This window comes from Saccostrea echinata, unplaced genomic scaffold, assembly GCF_033153115.1.
Source record: "Saccostrea echinata isolate AGI-Se365-2 ecotype Australia unplaced genomic scaffold, CSIRO_AGI_Sech_v1 ptg000030l, whole genome shotgun sequence".
Taxonomy (NCBI): Eukaryota; Metazoa; Mollusca; class Bivalvia; order Ostreida; family Ostreidae; genus Saccostrea; species Saccostrea echinata.
In genome coordinates this window covers 4,361,325-4,382,834 of record NW_026889779.1, presented here as the reverse complement: position 1 = coordinate 4,382,834, position 21,510 = coordinate 4,361,325, and the positions used below count along the sequence as shown (strand labels likewise).

Here is a 21,510-nt window from a genome sequence, read left to right as displayed (position 1 = left end):
GCAAACTTGAATTTGCACTTCCTAGGGATCTTGCAAATTGCAATTTAATATCAGTGATCATGGGCCTACTGTTTATCAGAAAAAAAGATTTTAAAACATTTTTTCCTATATTTTTCCATGTAAAACTTCGATTCTGAACAAACTTGTATCTGCACTTTCTGAGGACGAATGCACCTTCATATCATTTCTCTAATGAAAACTAAATCTTATACATGTATTTCTCGCTCTCTCTCTCTCTCTATATATATATTCATTTTTTTTAAGACAATAGCTTTTCTTTCAAGGAGTATTCAATTGAGCTTTGATTCCGCAATCAAATATTGTGGATATAATGATTCCATAAGAATCAATGATGAAAAGTTATTAATAGAAACGAGGAAGAAACAGCTGCTTTGACAGTTGATCTGTTACTACAGGCAGCCTGGGAATAGTGTTCCATGTTCCATCTACCAGATCCCAGTTCATTCGATTTTTTATGAACTTTTCCAATTTTTTATTTGTTCTCAAAATAACTTCATTAAATTCAATGTAATTTTCCTCTTCCTTGGAATCTTCATCCACTTTTTTCTTGGAAACTTTTTTTTCGTCTTGCAAGCTTTTCATAGTATTACAAAAATACTTTATGAAAGTGCAGGATTGGAGAGCTGCTTTGCCCTGAGGATTCTCTGAGGAGAGTTTTATCAGACATGGATGCCAGTCATATTCTCCTATAAAAAGGGATAGATGATTATATATGGATCTAAACTTAAAGGTGCTTGGACACAGATTTGAAGTTAATATTTTCTCAAATCTTCTGTATAATTACATGACTTATATGTTGCTATAGCATTTCATACTAAAATATAATAAAAATCTTATTTCATCTTGAAGTTTAACTTAACGGAACAAACAGATCTCCAACACTTCGTGAGAATACATAAGTGAATTTATTTAGTTGACCGGTTTCGACCAGAGATGGTCGTCATCAGAACAATTATACAAGAAGTTTTATCTATTGAAGTAAAAATTGCAGATGGCGTTGCTATAAACAAATAAAATTGCGGAAGATTGATACTGCATGCGGATTAGATTTACATACTATAATTCTTTGACATCATAAATGAATAGTTATGTATGACTTAAAATACAATACATAGAATGTCTGTGTAGAGTGATTAATTAAATAGTCCATAAATTCCATGAATTGTGATTGATCTGTGCTGTAAACCTGGTGGGAGCTCATCTAAGCAGACGGTTTCTGTAGATGTTGATTTTGAGGGATCACGGAATTTTGGTTTGTTGGCTGGTACTATTCTGAAGATTGGTTTTTTCATAGTTCTTGGTTGGCTTTCAAATGGGCGATTCCATTTCTTTGGTTTTTTGGCCATTTCTCTGGGATTGGTACAAGTAAATATAAGAGTTTCTTTAAATTCCGTATCTGGATGGTCTTTAGTAATATGACGTTTGGCTACATCTTTTCGGCAGTAAGATTTTTTGCAAATATCACAATAGTATCTGGTTACAATAGGATTATGTTGTAGTTCATAGTGCCTTTTCAAGTTGCTTGCTTCTTTAAATTTGCGGTTGCAGTTAGTGCAATGAATGTCCATTTGTTTTGTTTCCGATTCCTCTGGATTATCTGGATGTTTTCTCTTTGTGTATTTTACGTTAACCATACTTTTGATTCAATCCTTGTGGATGTAGAGTTTTGAATATATGTATAAAGGCTTCTTCTGTTCTTAGACGTTGGTTTATGTCGTTTGTGATTTTCACGAGCGGCATGATGGAAACGTCCTGTGGAGTGTGTGATTGTGACGTGTTAGATTGTGACGTATTGGTTTGTGACGTGAAGTGTCGGGACACAGGTTTGTGTTGATTGGCAGCTTTGATATTGGTGAAATGTCCATACATGTGATCTCTGAGGGAGTTGCCTGTTTGGCCGATGTATTGAATAAAACATTTTTTATATGTAATTGCATAAATTACGGAAGTGCTGTTACAGTCAAGATTTTGTTTTATGGAGTAGATTTTGCCTGTGAAAGTAATTTGGATGTTATTTGTATTTCTGACAAATGGGCAAATTTTACAATTCTCGTAACATGGATGGCTTCCAATGTTATCAGGGCCGGAGTTTAACTTTGAATGGACTAGGATACTTCTTAAATTGGGAGGTCTTTTGTATGCTACATGTATAATGATTCTGTCCATCAATTCCTTAGTATCTGGGGATTGTTCTAAGATAGTCTTGTATTTATTGATTATTGAACGGAAATCAGGATTAAGTCTGTTGAATGTTAATAATCTAGGCGAACTATCTACCACTCGATACACGAAACCCACCAATGCCCATTTATATTTACACTATAACTCTAACCACCCGAAACACATGTTGAGGAGTATTCCATTCAGCCAATCATTAAGGATCAGACGAATATGCTCAACTGACATCGAATTTGAAGCACACACAACAAAAATGAAGGAACATTTTCTAGCTAGGAACTATCCACCATCAATGCTTCAACAAGCTATAGATAAAGCCAGAAAGTACAATTGTAACAACCTGCTCATGGAGAACAACAAAACACATGCAAAACGTGTGATTCCTCTAGTTACAACATTCAACAGACTTAATTTATGCAATTACATGTAAAAAATGTTTTATTCAATACATTGGCCAAACAGGCAACTCCCTCAGAGATCGCATGTATGGACATTTCTCTGATATCAAAGCTGCCAATCAACACAAACCTGTGTCCCGACACTTCACGTCACAAACCAATACGTCACAATCTAACACGTCACAATCACACACTCCACAGGACGTTTCCATCATGCCGCTTATGAAAAATCACAAACGACATAAACCAACGTCTAAGAACAGAAGAAGCCTTTATACATATATTCAAAACTCTACATCCACAAGGATTGAATCAAAAGTATGGTTAACGTAAAATACACAAAGAGAAAACATCCAGATAATCCAGAGGAATCGGAAACAAAACAAATGGACATTCATTGCACTAACTGCAACCGCAAATTTAAAGAAGCAAGCAACTTGAAAAGGCACTATGAACTACAACATAATCCTATTGTAACCAGATACTATTGTGATATTTGCAAAAAATCTTACTGCCGAAAAGATGTAGCCAAACGTCATATTACTAAAGACCATCCAGATACGGAATTTAAAGAAACTCTTATATTTACTTGTACCAATCCCAGAGAAATGGCCAAAAAACCAAAGAAATGGAATCGCCCATTTGAAAGCCAACCAAGAACTATGAAAAAACCAATCTTCAGAATAGTACCAGCCAACAAACCAAAATTCCGTGATCCCTCAAAATCAACATCTACAGAAACCGTCTGCTTAGATGAGCTCCCACCAGGTTTACAGCACAGATCAATCACAATTCACGGAATTTATGGACTATTTAATTAATCACTCTACACAGACATTCTATGTATTGTATTTTAAGTCATACATAACTATTTATTTACGATGTCAAAGAATTATAGTATGTATGAAAATAATGTAAATCTAATCCGCATGCAGTATCAATCTTCCGCAATTTTATTTGTTTATAGCAACGCCATCCGCAATTTTTACTTCAATAGATAAAACTTCTTGTATAATTGTTCTGATGACGACCATCTCTGGTCGAAACCGGTCAACTAAATAAATTCACTTATGCATTCTCACGAAGTGTTGGAGATCTGTTTGTTCCGTTAAGTTTACTACTTTTGATCCAGACCCTATTGAATACCACGTGGTATCCACTCGTGAGAATCTTCCATAATTTCAACCTTAAGGTGTTGGTTTCCAGTCTAATTTTGTTTCATCTTGAAGTTATTAAAACTTCGAATTTCTGGACGCATTGGATTGACACATCCTTGCGCTTTCACATATTTTAATTTTATTCTTAATACTTAAGAAAAGTGGCAATTTTGTTGCTCAGTGGTGTGTGCAGAGTTTAACAATTGAACACACCCGTTGAATTGTAAACATTAACAATAACAGAGCTTGTGCCCTGTTTACAAAAACAGTTTACGTTTCACGGGTGTGTTCAATTTGTTAAACTCTGTTCACATGACAGAGCACGGACTGACAATACTGGTGAGTTGGTTTTGCTTTCGAACATTTCTACTCTGAATTTTTTGGATTAAAGATGTAATATTTTTCATTAATATATAACAAAATCGCTTCTTTTCTTAAACATCAAGTATAAAGTTAAAATCTGTGTAAGTGCAAAGATGTGTTAATCAAACGCGTCCCGGAATTCGTAGTTCCAATAATTTCCAGATAAAATAAATTTTTAATTTTATTTTCATGTGAAATGCTATTTCAATATATAAGTCATGATATTATACAGAAAATTTGAGAAAATATTAAGTTCAAATCTGTGTCTAAGCACCTTTAAAGGACTTTCTACTTCCATCTGATTCAGCTATAATTGCAAATCAATCATCCTTGCTTTTAAATATCATGCTTTAACTTCAATAGGGAAAGTTTCTTAATACACTACTGGGCTATTTAAGTATACACTGAAAAGGAAATGGGTGAACACAGCGTGCAGAAAGCCTATAGCTTCAGATATATAAAAATCATGTTCAATTTGTGAATTTTATATTCAGAGTAACGTTCTCATTATTGAAGTTCATGAAATTATGATAAACAAAACTTTTCTGAAGAAAATTTTCCTGGCAAAATTTATTCTTTTATTTAAAAAATAATGTGGTATTCGTGGGTTCGAACCCTAGCAATAAAAATCCTTAGTAACATTTTCTTGCTAGACTAGCATGCTAACCACTAGACTACACAAGTCCTGATGAATAGTGGCATTTAAATCATGTTTGTGCTATGACCCTTGACTGAATGAACTTCAAGTATTTCTCAGAAAGATGCGATTGTTGTGTCATAAAAGTATATTTTTAAGGTATAGTACGTGGGTCTTTGCTCCATGTTTTTGGTAACCAAAAGATGTATATTTTTATGCAAACTTTGAGGATTAACTTTTAAAAAAATGGAGCGAAGACCCACTCATATCGAAAAATAGTGTTATAGTATGAGAAAATGACTCTTTTTGCCCTCTTTAGTGTGTGTATAATGTTTCATAGGCAAATAATTTCAATCTTTGTGAGATTTTTGGAAATTGTAGAGATTTTACATAAAGTAAATTTTAATGTTAGATGAAATATCAAGGAAAATTTTGATATAATTGAGATCCAATTTTTCACCTTCATGTTTGTCACACTATAAGCTTTTCGCTCATCATGTTCACCCATCTTCTTTATAAATTTATTTCCTTTTGCTCAAGAGAAAATTATTTTTCAAATAACCCATCCTATTTAATGAAATATCTTATTCTTAAATCAAAATTGTAAAATGCATTATTGAAAATATAATTAAACAGAAGTCTCTAATAATACATCTTCGCTAGCCAAGGGTTTCTGATACGCTACTCTCCTCATAAGCCCTTGGCATACGGTGTTCAAAAAAGTTAGGATTTTTTTCTCAAGTTGTGATTGGAGTTGATCGACATCGTTCGACCAATCAGCAATTGTTTTTTGAAAATGACGACATTTGCGTTCAGGATATATCTTGACTCTTTAATATCGGTAATGTAAAACGAAAGTAAACAATGATGCCATTCTATGAATAGCTATATGGTCATCCAATATCTAAAGCTACGTGCAAAATATGTGATTAAGAATCTATACTGAAGATGTAGATTTGCATTTTTACATGTTTAAATAACAAATTAACATAACTCGATACCTTCTTGTAAATTATTCTTTAAAAACAATTTTTTTTTAAATACGCTTTTTATTTCTGTCGATGACGCAATCTGTGCATACCTAGTAAGAATCGTGATCACGTGACAAAAACAATCCCGTCTTTTGTCAGCACCGTATGCCAAAGGTTTATGAGGAGAGTAGCGTATCAGAAACCCTTGGCTAGCAAAGATGCTAATAATACTGTAGCTCTACTGGTTTGTTACAGTTATAACAGAAGAGGTGATACACAGAATAATATAATTCCGGGTAATACACTTGTGTAAATGTACCAAGTTTTACCAATATAAGTTCAAAACTATAGGAGAAGTAGCTTTTTGAAAAATAAAAAAAATCACAGATGTTTCAATTTTTAGTAACTATGGAAACATGGTTCAAGGATATCAAAAATACATACACAGAATTATGAATCCTAGTGTGTTCTAATTGTGTATATTGTGTTTTATTGAAATCACATCAATACTGTAAGAGGGAAAGTGTTTTGAAAGAATCTGATAGAAATTTCTATTTTAGTAACCATGACAACACTCCATGAAAATCAGAAACAGAGAATTGTGAATCTTAGTATTGTCTGTTTGTTTACAAGTTTAATTGATATAAGACATAAACTATAATAGGAGGAGTAGCATTTTGAAAGAATTTTACAGAAATTTCTAATTGGAACACCTAGCTCTCAAGGAAATCAGCAAGAGGCCCATGGGCCACAATACTCACCTAAGTCAATATGGTCCTGATGTTCTTCATCAGCAGATTTTTTCTATTATATATATTCCTATGTAAAACTTTTATCCCTACTGTGACCCCACCCTACCCCCAGGTGTCATGATTATTATAGATGTAACCCCACCCTACCCATCAGGGTCATGATTTGAACGAACTAGAATCTACACTACCTCAAGGCACTTCTATGTCTATGTGAATAAACATGGCTTTGCTGTTCTTGATAAAAAGATTTTATAGAATTTTTTCCTATACATCCACAAGTTTAACTCCGAGTGTGCATTGTGGTCCCATCCTACCCCTGGGGGTCATCATACATGTTAACCTACTGTGACGAAAAAGAGGGAGATTCAGACCTCAAAAGAGATAGCATTGCGCACATTGTTTTACGCATCGATTTAAGAAGATTCATATGTAAATATGGCCTAAAATGACCACTACAGTAATGAAACTCAAATATCAACTGCAATGAAGAAGACAAAAACACCTGCCATAAATTACACAAATATAAATATTTTTCATGCTCATCACTCGGCTTTGATTGGCTGCTCAATTTAGCCTTTTGAAGAGGGATCTTTGTTGATATAGCCTAAATGCAATAATTCTGAGTGTTCATTAAGTTGTCAAATACAGCAAATGATGACATTATTTTATTCAGATCTAAATCTAGTTCTTATCTTTCATTAAAAAAATTGGATTTCCCGGGATGACCGAAAACGAAAGTAGAGATGCAAAAAAAAGTATTAAACTGTTTAATGAATGATGATTTCTTTTTTTTTTTTTACTTTTATGAACGATGTCAAAGTTTACATCCAGTTCTAAAATACTATATCTCCCTTTTTCTTGGCAGGGATGTCGTCGAAATTTATCATAACAAATGTAATCACGGAGATTTGTGCACCTGTTGTTGTCAAACACATGCTTGAAATCTGTGTAAACAGCTGCTTAAAAAAGCATTTGTATGCTCTCAGTTCAAATCATGCAATATCTAATGAGATTATATGGCAATTGGCTTCAAAAATGGCTACCCAAGTGAACCAAAAATAGATTTTGTAGAAAAGCAGTAGATTTACGAATAGAAGTGGTAGACGATAGATTGAGTAAAAAAAGCGGTACACTTCCGCCTAAAGCGGTAGAGTTAACATGTATGGGGTCATGAAGAAACTTGAATCTATACTACCTGAGGATGCTTCCATAATAATATGACTAATCATGGCTTTGCAGTTCTTGTGATGAAGATTTTTGAAGATTTTTTCCTACATATTCCTATGTAAAAATTTTGATTCCCCATTGTGGCTCCATCCTACCCTCGGGGGTCATGATTTGAACAAAATTAAATCTACAGTATGTAAAGAAGGTTTCATAAAAGTTTCAACTTTTTTGGCTCAGTAGTTCTTGAGAAGAAGATTTTTAAAAAGATACCACCAAATTTTCAGTTATTCTTAATTATCTCCCCTTTAAAGAGGGTATGGCTCTTTAATTCATTTGAATAAACTTGAATCCCCTTCACCCAAGGATACTTTGTGGCATGTTTGGTTGAAATTGGCCCAGTGGTTCTGGAGAAGAAGTCAAAAATGTGAAAAGTTTACAGATGGATGATGGACTATAAATGTGATCAGAAAAGCTCATTTGAGCTTTCAGCTCAGGTGAGCTAAAAACTGATATCGTATTTAGAAATATGTATCTTAGTGCTGTCTACTGTGTACCAAGTTTTACTGAAATCAGTCCAATACTATAGGAGGAGTAATATTTTGAAAGAATTTCATAGAAATTTGTATCTTTAGTAACCATGGCTGATGGGAACACCACGTAGGAAATCAAAAACTATAATATATATAGAATTATGTATCTTAGTGTTGTCTACTTGTGTATCAAGTTTTATTGAAATCATCCCAATACTGTAGAAAGAGTAGCATTTTCAAAGGATTTCTTATAAATTTCTATCTTAGTAACCATGACAACACATTGTGAAAATCAAAAGCCCATAAATAGAATTATGTATCTTAGTATTGTCTTCTTGTACACAACTTTTATTTAAATTAGACCTAAACTGAAAGAATAGCATTCTGAAATTTACAGACATTTCTATTTTTAGTAGCCATGGGAACACCACTAAAGGGAATCAATTAATTATGGTCTACTTTTGTACAAAGTTTTATCGAAATTAGACAGAAAACTTTAGGAGGAGTAGACAAATGGCAGACACCCTACAATCACACAAGCTCTTCTGGTCTTTGACCATGCAGACTAAAGCTCCTGATCCTCTGAACACAATGAACAAAACTGAATATATATATATCACAAAACACATTTTTACAAGGTTTTCTTCTACATTATTTCTAATAACTAAACAGTTTTAATATTCCTTCATCTCATGCCAAGGGATACTAAGTAATAAGAAAGTGCATTAAACTTATGCTCATCTGAGCTTTTGTAAAGAAGAACCTATAGTCATGCATTGAGATTGACACACCTGAAATATTGGACTCATAGATGAGAACATCTGCTTCTCGAGGCCACCGAGACAAAAGTTTAGATCCACCCTCTACATCACCAAACAAATGCTTTCCAATGGGTTGCAGATCAATGTCACATGACTGAAAAGCAGATTCAAAATCAAAAAATTTACTACATATCATTATAGGGAAATAAGAATTAACCAGCATATTTCTAAATAACTGCAATACTAACATGAAGGTATAAAATAACAAGAGACCCATGGGCCACATCACTCACCTGAGCACATTGGCTAGGAAAAAAGCAAAAATCAGTTCAGAATTGAAAAGTTAATGGGGGGTGGGGGGTTGAATTTTAAACTACCTAATGATGCTTTCATATCAATATAACAAATGGCTTTGCTGTTCTTGAGCAGCAGATTTTTTTCCCATATATTCATTTGTAAAACTTTGATCCCCCATTGTGGCCTTACCCTACCCCGGGGGTCATGATTTGAAAAAACTTGAATCTACACTACCTGAGGATGCTTCCATATAAATATGACCAATTATGGCTTTACTGTTCTTATGAGGAAGATTTTTAAAGATATTTTCCTATATATTTCTATGTAAAACTTTGATCCCCCATTGTGGCCCCATCCTACCCCCGGGGGTCATAATTTGAACATACATGAATCTACACTACCTGAGGATGCTTCCATATAAATATGACCAATCATGGCTCTGCTATTCTTAAGAAGAAGATTTTTAAAGATATTTTCCTATATATTTCTATGTAAAACTTTGATCCCCCATTGTGGCCCCACCCTACCCCCAGGGGTCATGATTTGAACAAACTTGAATCTACACTATCTGAGGATGCTTCCAAATAAATATGACCAATCATGGCTTTGCTGTTCTTAAGAAGATTTTTAAAGATATTTTCCTATATATTTCTATGTAAAACTTTGATCCCCCATTGTGGTCCGCCCTACCCCCGGGGGTCATGATTTGTACAAACTTGAATCTACACTACCTGAGGATGTTTCCACATAAGTTTCATCTTTCCTGGCCCAGTGGTTCTTGAGAAGAAGATTTTTATATGATGCCATTATTTTTTCACTAATTCCTAATTATCTCCCCTTGAAAGAGGGCGTGGCCCCTCATTTGAACAAACTTGAATCCCCTTTACCCAAGGATGCTTCATGGCAAGTTTGGTTGAAATTGGCCCAGTGGTTCTGGAGAAGAAGTCAAACATAGGTAATCAGAGATTACAGAGCTCACCTCAACGAATGTTGTCTTTAAGTAAGGCAAAGTCCCACACTAAACTAATAATCTAGGAGTGTGCATCCCTAGATGCAACATTTATGCAATTTTGGTCCGATAGGGCTTGCAGTTACTTGGGAATGGACTTATCTTAACTTAAAACTAGACACTCATTCAGAAAATATAAGTCAAATTCAGCATCCGAAGCAAGTTTTGAGATTGTTCGTCCCTTGATGCATCATCCATGCAAGTTTGGTTCAGATAGGCCTTATAGTTACTTGGAAATGAGATCTGCTCCAAAAACTTTAATCTGGTCACTCATCCGGAAAATATAGGTCATATCCAGCATCTGAAGCAAGTCCAGTAGTGTGAATCCTAAGATGTATCATCCATGCAAGTTTGGTCAATATAGGGTTTATAGTTACTTGGATATGACATCTGCTTCAAAAACTTTAACCTGGTCACTCATCCGGAAAATATAGGTCAGATCCAGCATCCGAAGCAAGTCCAGTAGTGTGCATCCTTAGATGTATCATCCATGCAAGTTTAGTCAATATAGGGCTTATAGTTACTTGGAAATGACATCTGCTCCAAAAACTTTAACCTAGTCACTCATCCGGAAAATGTACGTCAGATCCAGCATCCAAAGCAAGTCCAGTAGTGTACATCCTTATATGTATCATCCATGCAAGTTTGGTCAATATAGGGTTTATAGTTACTTGGAAATGACATATGCTCCAAAAACTGAAACCTGGTCACTCATCCGGAAAATATAGGTCAGAGCCAGCATCCGAAGCAAGTCCAGTAGTGTGCATCCTTAAATGTATCATCCATGCAAGTTTGGTCAATATAGGGCTTTTAGTTACTTGGAAATGAGATCTGCTCCAAAAACTTTAACCTGGTCACTCATCTGGAAAATATAGGTCAGATCCAGCATCCAAAGCAAGTCAAGTAGTGTGCATCCTTAGATGTATCATCCATGCAAGTTTGGTCAATATAGGGTTTATAGTTACTTGGAAATGACATCTGCTCCAAAAACTGAAACATGGTCACTCATCCAGAAAATATAGGTCAGATCCAGCATCCGAAGCAAGTCCAGTAGTGTGCATCCTTAAATGTATCATCCATGCAAGTTTGGTCAATATAGGGCTTATAGTTACTTGGAAATGAGATCTGCTCCAAAAACTTTAACCTGGTCACTCATCCGGAAAATCTAGGTCAGATCCAGCATCCGAAGCAAGTCAAGTAGTGTGCATCCTTAGATGTATCATCCATGCAAGTTTGGTCAATATAGGGCTTATAGTTACTTGGAAATGAGATCTACTCCAAAAACCTTAACCTAGTCACTCATCCGGAAAATGTAGGTCAGATCCAGCATCCGAAGCAAGTTCAGTAGTGTGCATCCTTAGATGTATCATCCATGCAAGTTTGGTCAATATAGGGCTTATAGTTACTTGGAAATGAGACCTGCTCCAAAAACTTTAACCTGCTCCAAAAACTTTAACCTGCTCCAAAAACATTAACCTGGTCATTCTTTAACTGAAATTGCAGCATCTGATACCTTGACTGGTACAATGAAACACACTAGAAGCATCCTCCATGCATCTCTGACTAATATAGGCCATAGAAGTACTTGAAAAGAAAACTGCTCCAAAAACCTTAACCTGGGACGCCGACGCCGACGCCGAGGGTATTACATAAGCTCCCCCAACTTCGTTGAGGTGAGCTAAAAATGTGAAAAGTTTACAGACGGACGGACAGACAGACAGACAGCTAGACAAACGGACGGCAGACAAAATGTGATCAGAGAAGCTCACTTGAGCTTTCAGCTCAGGTGAGCTAATAAGGGATAGCAACTAGTACCTACTGAACTGATTTTCTTGCAGTCAGAATGATGATTATTAGTTGCAAAATCTGAAATTGGTACTTATTTTTAATGAGTTCAAAAAAAGGAATATGTGTATTTATGAATGCAGTTTCATTAAAAAATTCTTTCAATTTTAAAATTTCAAAGCAATGATAATAAGTAAGCATTTCAATATGTCTAATTAAGTTAATCAGAATATAACTCAGGCCCTCCAAAAAAACAAAACAAAACCATTGGAATAAAAGGTCAGTGTCAAATGAAGTGTTAATTTCAATGATACTGTACAATTATTGCTGTTTTTTGAGGTCAATAAGATGATTTAGACACCTGAGGAGTACAATTTTCACCGGGACCAAAGGGCGAATAGTGTAATAAGCCATTCAAATAACATTTTAATACTAAATAAATAATAAAAATTTCTTTTTACCAAAAAAAATGGGGAGTTTTTGTAGAAAATACAGGAGAAAATATTCAGTATATGTAACTAAATACAATTGTTTAAACATTGGCCTTGTCCACTGTCCAGAAATCCTTTGATTACGTGTGAATGATATTTACTTACTGTTGAATACTATAAACATTATTGTGTAACTAGATTTTAAAGTGAATCATACTCTGTCTATTCTCTGTAGTTGTCCATCAAAATATGCCGGTATTTTTTTTTAATCTAAAATTAATTGATAATTCTGACGAAAATTGCAAAATGAACTTGAAACATCTTGATTGAGATATTATTTATGTCTCTGATATCTCAGGGATTTTATAATATATATATACATATATATATATAATATGTTAGACTCCGAAGTCCGATGGTCATGCCAAAGTCTGATGGCTCGTTTCCTATATAAGATGCGCTGCGCGGATGTGCGATGGTTTGAAAAACCAAAGTCCGATGTGCAGAGAAATTGTAATATAAAATTTATATAGTGCTCTATCAATTTGAGTCCTCTAAAGTGCTTTACAATTAAAATATAACAAAAAATAATGTCTAAAATACATAAAAACGTGAATAAAATTAATCATAATGTCATTATCTAAATATAAAGCCTATTTATATTAAGAAATCACAAATTAATACAAAATATTGAGAAACAATCAATGTTTATGATGTAACAATAACCTGACATCAATCCTTGATGCCGTTGCCCATAATATGACATTCTGGCACAGTGTGAAAGGGTATCAAAATGGTATTCTCACAGTGTGAGAATATCAGAACCACAGAAGTGCGGCAAAACTTACGATTTTCCTTCCCTTCACGAAGAGAGTTTTTAACAAAATCCCTGGCCTGTTATAAGATGAGTTAATGAGCCATCCTGACAGAGACTAATAGTTATACCGCCAAAGTTTTTCCAAATAATTATGTCGTTAAAAATCCATGTTCGCAGAACAGTTAAGGTAGAACCTATGTCGGAAAAGTCTTTGTCACAAGATTTTCAAACTTTTCAAAATGATAAATTAGCACTCGCTTGTCAATCAGATAAAAATATATGGTATGTTTCCTTGTAATTAAATGTAGTATAGCCTGTGCAACTTGGAATGATAATTTTACACTGCGACTACATATTTTCAGTCATTTTTAGGGGTACTGGTCATAATGAGAATATAGAAAATCACAACAATACTTCTTCAAACATCGTCTTTTATAGACTTTATCAATTGAACCGTATTAAGCAATATTATTCAAGAATAAATTCTTTTTTATACAATTGACATAAAAGATTAAGTCCACATTTCAACGAATATAGGCAAATGTGCTCAATATTTTTTGAGTCAATTTACCACCTAAATTTGTATATATTTTTCAAAAGTCTTTGTCAGAATGTTTTCAATCTTTAATATGGTGAAGAAGATACCCAAATAATTACAAAAAGTGATTAAAATATATACCTTTCCCCACAAACAAATGAGAGACACTCTATTTATCAATACTTCTTTTGTTGACCTTTCTGCACTAACACAGGATTTATTTATTAAATGACTGTTTTGCGGTTGCGTTCAGATTTACAATGTAAATATTGATCAAAAAATGTATTTTTTTTTATTTAAAAAGATATTTTAGGGAAACATTATTATTATACACCAAACATTATGAATAATTAACAAATAATTATGAAAGGGAATGTACGTCATTTCATGATAGACATTACAAAATTTACACACAATATTAAACAGATCTTTGACCCGGAGACATTTTTATCAAGATATTGTACTATTTAGATTTCTTAGGTTTTTTTGATTTCCTTCAAAATAGTTGCATACCATTCACAGTTGTGTGACTTCATTACAAGAGGCAGTCTTGGAGAAAGTACGGGGAAAAGTAACATTAAATTAATTATGACGTCATAATGGATCTAGCATAAAAAAGACGGTCTAAACTGGTTTACTTGATATGACGTCATACGACGTAGGTTCTACGTTAAGGCTGCAATAAGGAGGCTGGGCCTAATTTTTATGGGAAATGCTTACTATGACATCACACAAAAAAACATGTTCTTCCAATTACCACAAAATGAAATGATACGCTATTTTAAACTGTTGGATAGCTTTAAACTACATCAATACTTACTATTGCATGTATTTTTGTCATTGGTTAAATCCCACACAGCAATATATAAACAATTTACTGATCGCAATGTACTTGTCAATGTGACGTCATATCGTAAAATTTGACGCAGTTTGTATGCAGTGAGAGGCGGATCAAGTTATATTTTATACAATGAAAAATGTGTTTTGTAATTAAATAAAATATTATTTGCAGATATATAAGAGGCCATTAACTTGGATGCGATGTCTATTTTATGATTTTATTCATATACTTCCCATACATTCCCTAGACAAGTGAAACTGCCGTACACTTATTTGCAGATTCATTGAAGGGTAATAGAAGGGTCGTCATAAATCGATATATTGCAAGGGCATACCCTCAATGAATTACGACAAGCTTTTACACATAAACTCAAGAAGTATGAAGATATTTGAAAAGTGCTGCGAACCTGATGAAATCTTGCAAATGAATTAATTATATCTACATTTAATGTACTTGACCAGCAAAATATTCAACATACGGTCTAACAAATGTAATTTTAGCAATTATATAGTAGAATCAATATAAGGTTCGCAGCACTTTTTACAAACTACAAAGTGTTGAAAATAATTATAAATTAAACTTAGATTTTTAACTTGGTTATGCCCTTGCAATATTGAAATTTATAGATGACCTCAATACTGCAGGTATATTTGCTAAAATCACGTGACTGCCACATTACGTGACAAATCTAAATAAGAAATATAAATGTCCTCTACATGTAGTTTTCAGCCACATTACATTTTTCCGATAATAGTAAAGACCTAAAAAGAATCGCCCATCCTTGTAAAGAATGTTTTTTCTGTCTAAAAAATTCGCCAATATTTCCATTTGGCACCTTAACTGTACTGCATTTACAACGTTTTTCAATATCGCAATGGCTTAGCTATGACGTCTCAACCGCTCAACTATGACGTCACACCCTATGACACTGTGTTATGAAAAACAAGAGGCCCAAGGGCCTTAACGGTCACCTGAGTATAAACAAACAATTTAGAAGTTAAATACACTGATAGATGAAGCTTTGTTGCCCTAAAGCAAGAGAAGTAGAAAGATCAGGATCAACAAAATAATTAGTCTAGTATTCAGTATCAACTCATAAATTAAGTTCTAATCTGTCCCCCACTTAACACTTTCATCATGCAGACTATTAACAAACTATTAGTGCTTCTGTACTATTTTTAAACCCATATTAAAACCTCTAGCATTGACCTCTCTTATGGTCTTTGAAGAACTTTTAATAAGATAAGTTATTTTTGTCTCATTTTTAATTATATCTATTACTTACAGGTCTACCTGATTATTAAAACTAAGAAAGTACTTTTTGAATTATACAATAAACATTCTTGCATAATTATCTTATTCTATTAACCTTTCAAATACATTATTTACAGTGATTAATTATCAAAGGTGAATGGAAAAGGGGAATAACTTCTCTCAGTAGAATACAAATTAATAGAGCCCTGCCCAGGACCAGAATGCTTAGACAAATGGTCCAGATGTTCAAAAATCTGGTAGAAATACTCTTATTTATATCATTTAAACTTTTACTCAGTTTGCTTCCGATATGCCCAGAAGCAGAGAAGAATTTCACAGGTACAATGCATTTTCACTACAGATTCAACAAAGCCTTACCCTAACACCAGAACCCAAGACCAAGGGTCACGAAATTTACAAATTTGGAAGAGTTACCCTCATCATCATAACTATGGATTTCAAAGAATTAAAACTTTTCTACTATATTATCAAAAGCCCCCCCCCCCCCCTCGTTATGCCAGAACCCCTGACCCTAGGACCACAAGATTTAAAAATTCTGTTCGAAGCTCCCATTTTCATCATAGCTAAGCAATTTATTTATCAGCTCAACACTAAGGAGCAGACAGGATTAATTAATAGAATTAATGATTTTTCAGTATATAATCAATAGACCCCCCCCCCTCCTCAAGAACCCCAAAAACTGAGGCCAAATATTTAAAAATTTTGGAAGAGGCATCCTTGCCTATCATAATCATGCACTTACATGTAGTTTGTTTAAATAATCTCCAGAAGCAGAGAAGATTTTCAAAGAATCAATGCATTTTCACTATACATGTATAATCAATAGAGCCCCGCCCTAACACCAGAACCCGTGACCCTGGGGCCATGAAATTCACAATTTTGGTAGAAGCACTCTTGCTCATCATAACTATGTACTTAGGTACGTTATTTAATATTCAGGAGCAGAGAAGAAGATTTTCAAAGAATTAATGCTTTTTCACTATATAATCTATAGAGCCCCGCCCTAACACCAGAACCCCTGACCCTGGGGCCATGAATTTCACAATTTTGAAAGAGCATTCTTGCTCATCAAATCTATGTACTTGGTTACTTTATTTAATACCCAGGAGCAGAGAAGAAGATTTTCATAGAATTAATGCTTTTTCACTATATAATCAATAGAGCCCCGCCCTTACACCACAACCCCTGACCCTGGGGCCATGAAATTCACAATTTTGGTAGAAGCACTCTTGCTCATCATAACTATGTACTTAGGTACTTTATTTAATATTCAGGAGCAGAGAAGAAGATTTTCAAAGAATTAATGCTTTTTCACTATATAATCAATAGAGCCCCGCCCTTACACCACAACCCCTGACCCTGGGGCCATGAAATTCACAATTTTGGTAGAAGCACTCTTGTTCATCATAACTATGTACTTAGGTACTTTATTTAATATTCAGGAGCAGAGAAGAAGATTTTCAAAGAATTAATGCTTTTTCACTATATAATCTATAGAGCCCCGCCCTTACACCAGAACCTCTGACCCTGGGGCCATGAATTTCACAATTTTGGAAGAGGCACTCTTGCTCATCAAATCTATGTACTTATTACTTTATTTAAGACCCAGGAGCAGAGAAGAAGATTTTCAAAAAAATAATGCATTTTCACTATATAATCAATAGAGCCCCGCCCTAACACCAGAACCCCTGACCCTGGGGCCATGAAATTCACAATTTTGGTAGAAGTACTATTGCTCATCATAACTATGTACTTAGTTACTTTATTTAATACCCAGGAGCAGAGAAGAAGATTTTCAAAGAATTAATGCATTTTCACTATATAATCAATAGAGCCCCGCCCTTACACCAGAACCCCTGACCCTGGGGCCATGAATTTCACAATTTTGGAAGAGGCACTCTTGCTCATCATAACTATGTACTTAGTTACTTTATTTAATACCCAGGAGCACAGAAGAAGATTTTCAAAGAATTAATGCATTTTCACTATATAATCAATAGAGCCCCGCCCTAACACCAGAACCCCTGACCCTGGGACCATGAATTTCACAATTTTGGAAGAGGCACTCTTGCTCTTCATAACTATGTACTTAGTTACTTTATTCAATACCCAGGAGCAGAGAAGAAGATTTTCAAAGAAATAATGCACTTTCACTATATGATCTATATAGCCCCAACCTGGGGCCAGAACCCCTGACCCTGGGGCCATGAATTTCACAATTTTGGTAGAGGGCTCAATGCTTATTACAATGATGCCAACAGTTTGACTGCTTGATGTCCAGGAGTAAAGAAGAAGATTTTTAAAGATTGCATTATTTTTGGTGGTTTTAGCCCCACCCCTCAGGCCCCAGGGGGGCAGGTTCCATGAAATTCACAATTTTTGTTCCCCTTCACCCATAGATGCTATATGCCAAATTTGGTTGAAATTGGTTGAGCGGTTTCAGAGAAGAAGCTGAAAATGTTCAAATGTTAACGCACATCGCACGACGCACGCCGACGGACAAAAACGGATAGCAATAGGTCACCTGAGTGACTCAGGTGACCTAAAAAGAGGCAAAGGGAAAATCTAAGGAAATATAATAAACAGAAAATTCAATGTTTTATAGATGAATATGGAATTTATTTCACTCATGAGACAGGATTTTTTCACTCGTGAAAATATTATAAAATCCTGTCCCACTCATGAAATAAATTCCATATTTATCTACAAAACATTGAATATCATCTATATATCTACCTGAACAATAAACAATTTTGGCTTAAGGTGAAGGGCTTGACAAGATTGAAATTTCCTCACAACTGTGGACAATGGAATTTTGTTGCCTTTGCTGTTGTAGAAAAAACCCGGTCCTCCAAATGCTAATACAACACATATGAAGATGTCACATGTCTGGAAATTTCCTTCAGAAAACAAGAGAGAAAGTAGAAGTTAAAGTTGATTTATTATGTATATATATAATATAGGGATGTGCGATTTTATCGGTGTACCAGTATATCGTGATTTTTAATTGCGTAATATGTATCATGATACGGAGACTAAAATACCGGTATTTAGGTACAAACCCCGATAGTTATAAATTCCAGAAATTATTCATTTATTTGTTCAATCTTTCAAATTACAATTACAGGAAGTGTAAAAGTTGTTGAAAGCAGTAAAAGATCGGCACCCTAGCATCCAAAATTGCTTGATGATATGTAAATAAAAAATTGAGAAGAGTGAAGAAATGTTATGTTTTTTCAGAAAAATTATGACTATTTATTTAAAATCATTTTAAAAACTGCATTTCAAAATATCACTATATTATCGTGATATTTTGGGGGAAAATTGTGATATATCGCGATACGGAATTTTTGGTGATACCCCATCCCTAATTTTATATATATATATATATATATATATATATATATATATATATATATATATATATATTTATATTTGTCAGGCCAAAATCATTTGATTCACTAAGTTTGATATATATGATGAAAAACTTTGTTGCACTGTATTGTTCAAGTGGTATTTTTTTTAAACATTGCATGTTGTTATGATGCTCATAAGTAATCATTTCCCTAGACTTGCAGAATATGCATTACAAATCACACAGTATTTTCAATTCCTTAATGTACCGGAAAAGGCAGTTTATTACTCTTTTAAAAAATGAATCATAGGTACCCAATCAAAGAAATTATCAAATTTGTAGAAAGAAAGTCCCACACCAAGGATGTTCTGGTAATGTGCATCCCTAGATGCAACATCTGTGTAAGTTTGGTTTGGGTAGAACTTGTAGTTACCTGAAAATGAACCTACTCCAAAAATCTTTATCTGGTCACTTTTAGAAAATGTAGTTCTCATCTAGCATCTGAAGCATGTTTGGTAGTGTGCATGATCAGCCTGTCTCTATGCTGCTCTGTCTCTATGCTGTATCATTGCAAGTTTGGTCATTATAGGGTTTATAGTTATAAAGGAATAGACCTGCTCCAAATCTAACCTGTGCAATTATTCAGGGGTCAGATCCAGCCTCCAGCAATAAGTCTAGTAAGTGCATCCGTATATGCATTATCCATATAATTTTAGGCACAATATACCTTATAGTTACTTGAGAAATGACCTGCTCCAAAATGAACCTGTTCAATCATTCAGAAAATATAGATCAGATCTATCTATCTCAGGTCTCATTGACAGGCGCGGATCATCAGATCAAACTCGACGCTTCCCATCTCATTTGATCTGATGATCCGCGCCTGTCAACTTGACGTGATACAACTCTTCGGATCAAGTTACTGTTATAATAATTTATATTTAAGAAAGTAACTTTTAACAGTTTTCTTTCCATAATTACATTTACAAAAGTTTTGGAGAATTGGAACTGTACTTAATAATGGTAGTTGTGTAAAAATTATTAAGGAAAATAACCACATATTGTGGATGCTCATCATATAAAATGTTTTTACAAGAAAATTTACTGAAAGCACACTTAAAGCAGAAAGCAAGTGTCCAAGAACTTATTCTAAGCAGCAGTTAATAATTCTTTGCAATATTTTTGAATATTTGGGTTTTAATGATAAATATGATTACCTTCCTCTGGAGAGTTTTTTCCTGCACATCTTTTTTTTATGTATTCATCTATTTCAGTAAGTACACATTTTTTCCCATCTTCTTCTTTGATTACTTCTGTTTGGTAATTTGTCCATCCAAATACATCTTCTAGTTTCCTGACCTCTGCCTCAGCACCAGTTCGAAATTTCTTTATTGAATGTCCGTCTCCTATCGTCTTCAATGTTTTGTTAATGTTAACTATGAGACAACATCCAAATTTACCACCTTTTTTAAGAAAGCAATAGCTTTCACTATATGCTCGCTCCGATGTCTGCTGTTTCTCTTTGGTTGTCATTATCTCAACATCCCAACCAATTGCCAGGTGTACCTGATATATTATCACCATAAAAGAAACTAAAATCTTTTCAACTGACTAAATGTCAGGATACTCATGCTGTAGTAAGTAAACTCACTAATTTAAAATGATAATATTATACTTTCATGTAAATTACGTGAATTTGATTCGTTGAGAAATATTTGTTAAAAAGCTGTTACCCTCTAAATGATGAAACCATGCCCTCCAGCAAGATAGAACTTAGCAACAGTCAACATTGTTTGACAACAGGCGACATGGGCGATATTCCAAAAAAAATAGTGACTGCGCGGAATTTATGCACGCACGCTTCACCTTTCTAGGTATAACAAAACAATTATTGACTGTGTTCTCGGGCAAAATGGCAACCCCTCGAACCAAACTGTTTACCTTCAGCCTAACGGCCTCAGACAAACAGTTTGGTTCTTGGTTCAGACAAAATGCATGTTGCCTTCGAACCCAGAAAATAAAGGTAAAATGTTACCCTCAATTACATGCAGTATAAATGTAATAACAGATGACAGCAGTGCAATATCAGAAAACAATAACTTCAGCACTGCACTCATACTTCAAAATCTAAAGCTTATACTGATTCAGAAATATAAAACAAGTTGACCATATACATCCACTGATGGGTACAGCAATGATACTAGGTGCATTTATTTGTATATTCCAG

At 34.2% G+C, this 21,510-nt stretch overlaps 1 protein-coding gene across 1 annotated transcript; it reads right to left on the bottom strand.

The window, feature by feature from the left end:
• Positions 1 to 226: 226 nt before the first annotated feature.
• On the bottom strand, positions 227 to 20,840 carry LOC133196235 (uncharacterized). Its single transcript, XM_061332151.1, has 4 exons — positions 20,501 to 20,840; positions 18,665 to 18,828; positions 8,966 to 9,089; positions 227 to 707 (listed from the first exon to the last, which is right to left on the bottom strand). Exons 1-4 carry the CDS (start codon positions 20,814 to 20,816, stop codon positions 364 to 366), a joined length of 948 nt encoding a protein of 315 aa, XP_061188135.1. The 5' UTR covers positions 20,817 to 20,840; the 3' UTR covers positions 227 to 363.
• Positions 20,841 to 21,510: the final 670 nt, after the last annotated feature.

Excerpts from the sequence above, each read along its gene's own strand:
- LOC133196235 (XM_061332151.1), bottom strand. The coding sequence starts at position 20,816 with ATGACAACCAAAGAGAAACAGCAGACATCGGAGCGAGCATATAGTGAA. Across the intron at positions 9,090-18,664 it reads CAAAATTGTTTATTGTTCAG|TCATGTGACATTGATCTGCA; the intron begins GTAGATATATAG and ends TCTGCTTTTCAG. Across the intron at positions 708-8,965 it reads CTATGAGTCCAATATTTCAG|GAGAATATGACTGGCATCCA; the intron begins GTGTGTCAATCT and ends CCCTTTTTATAG.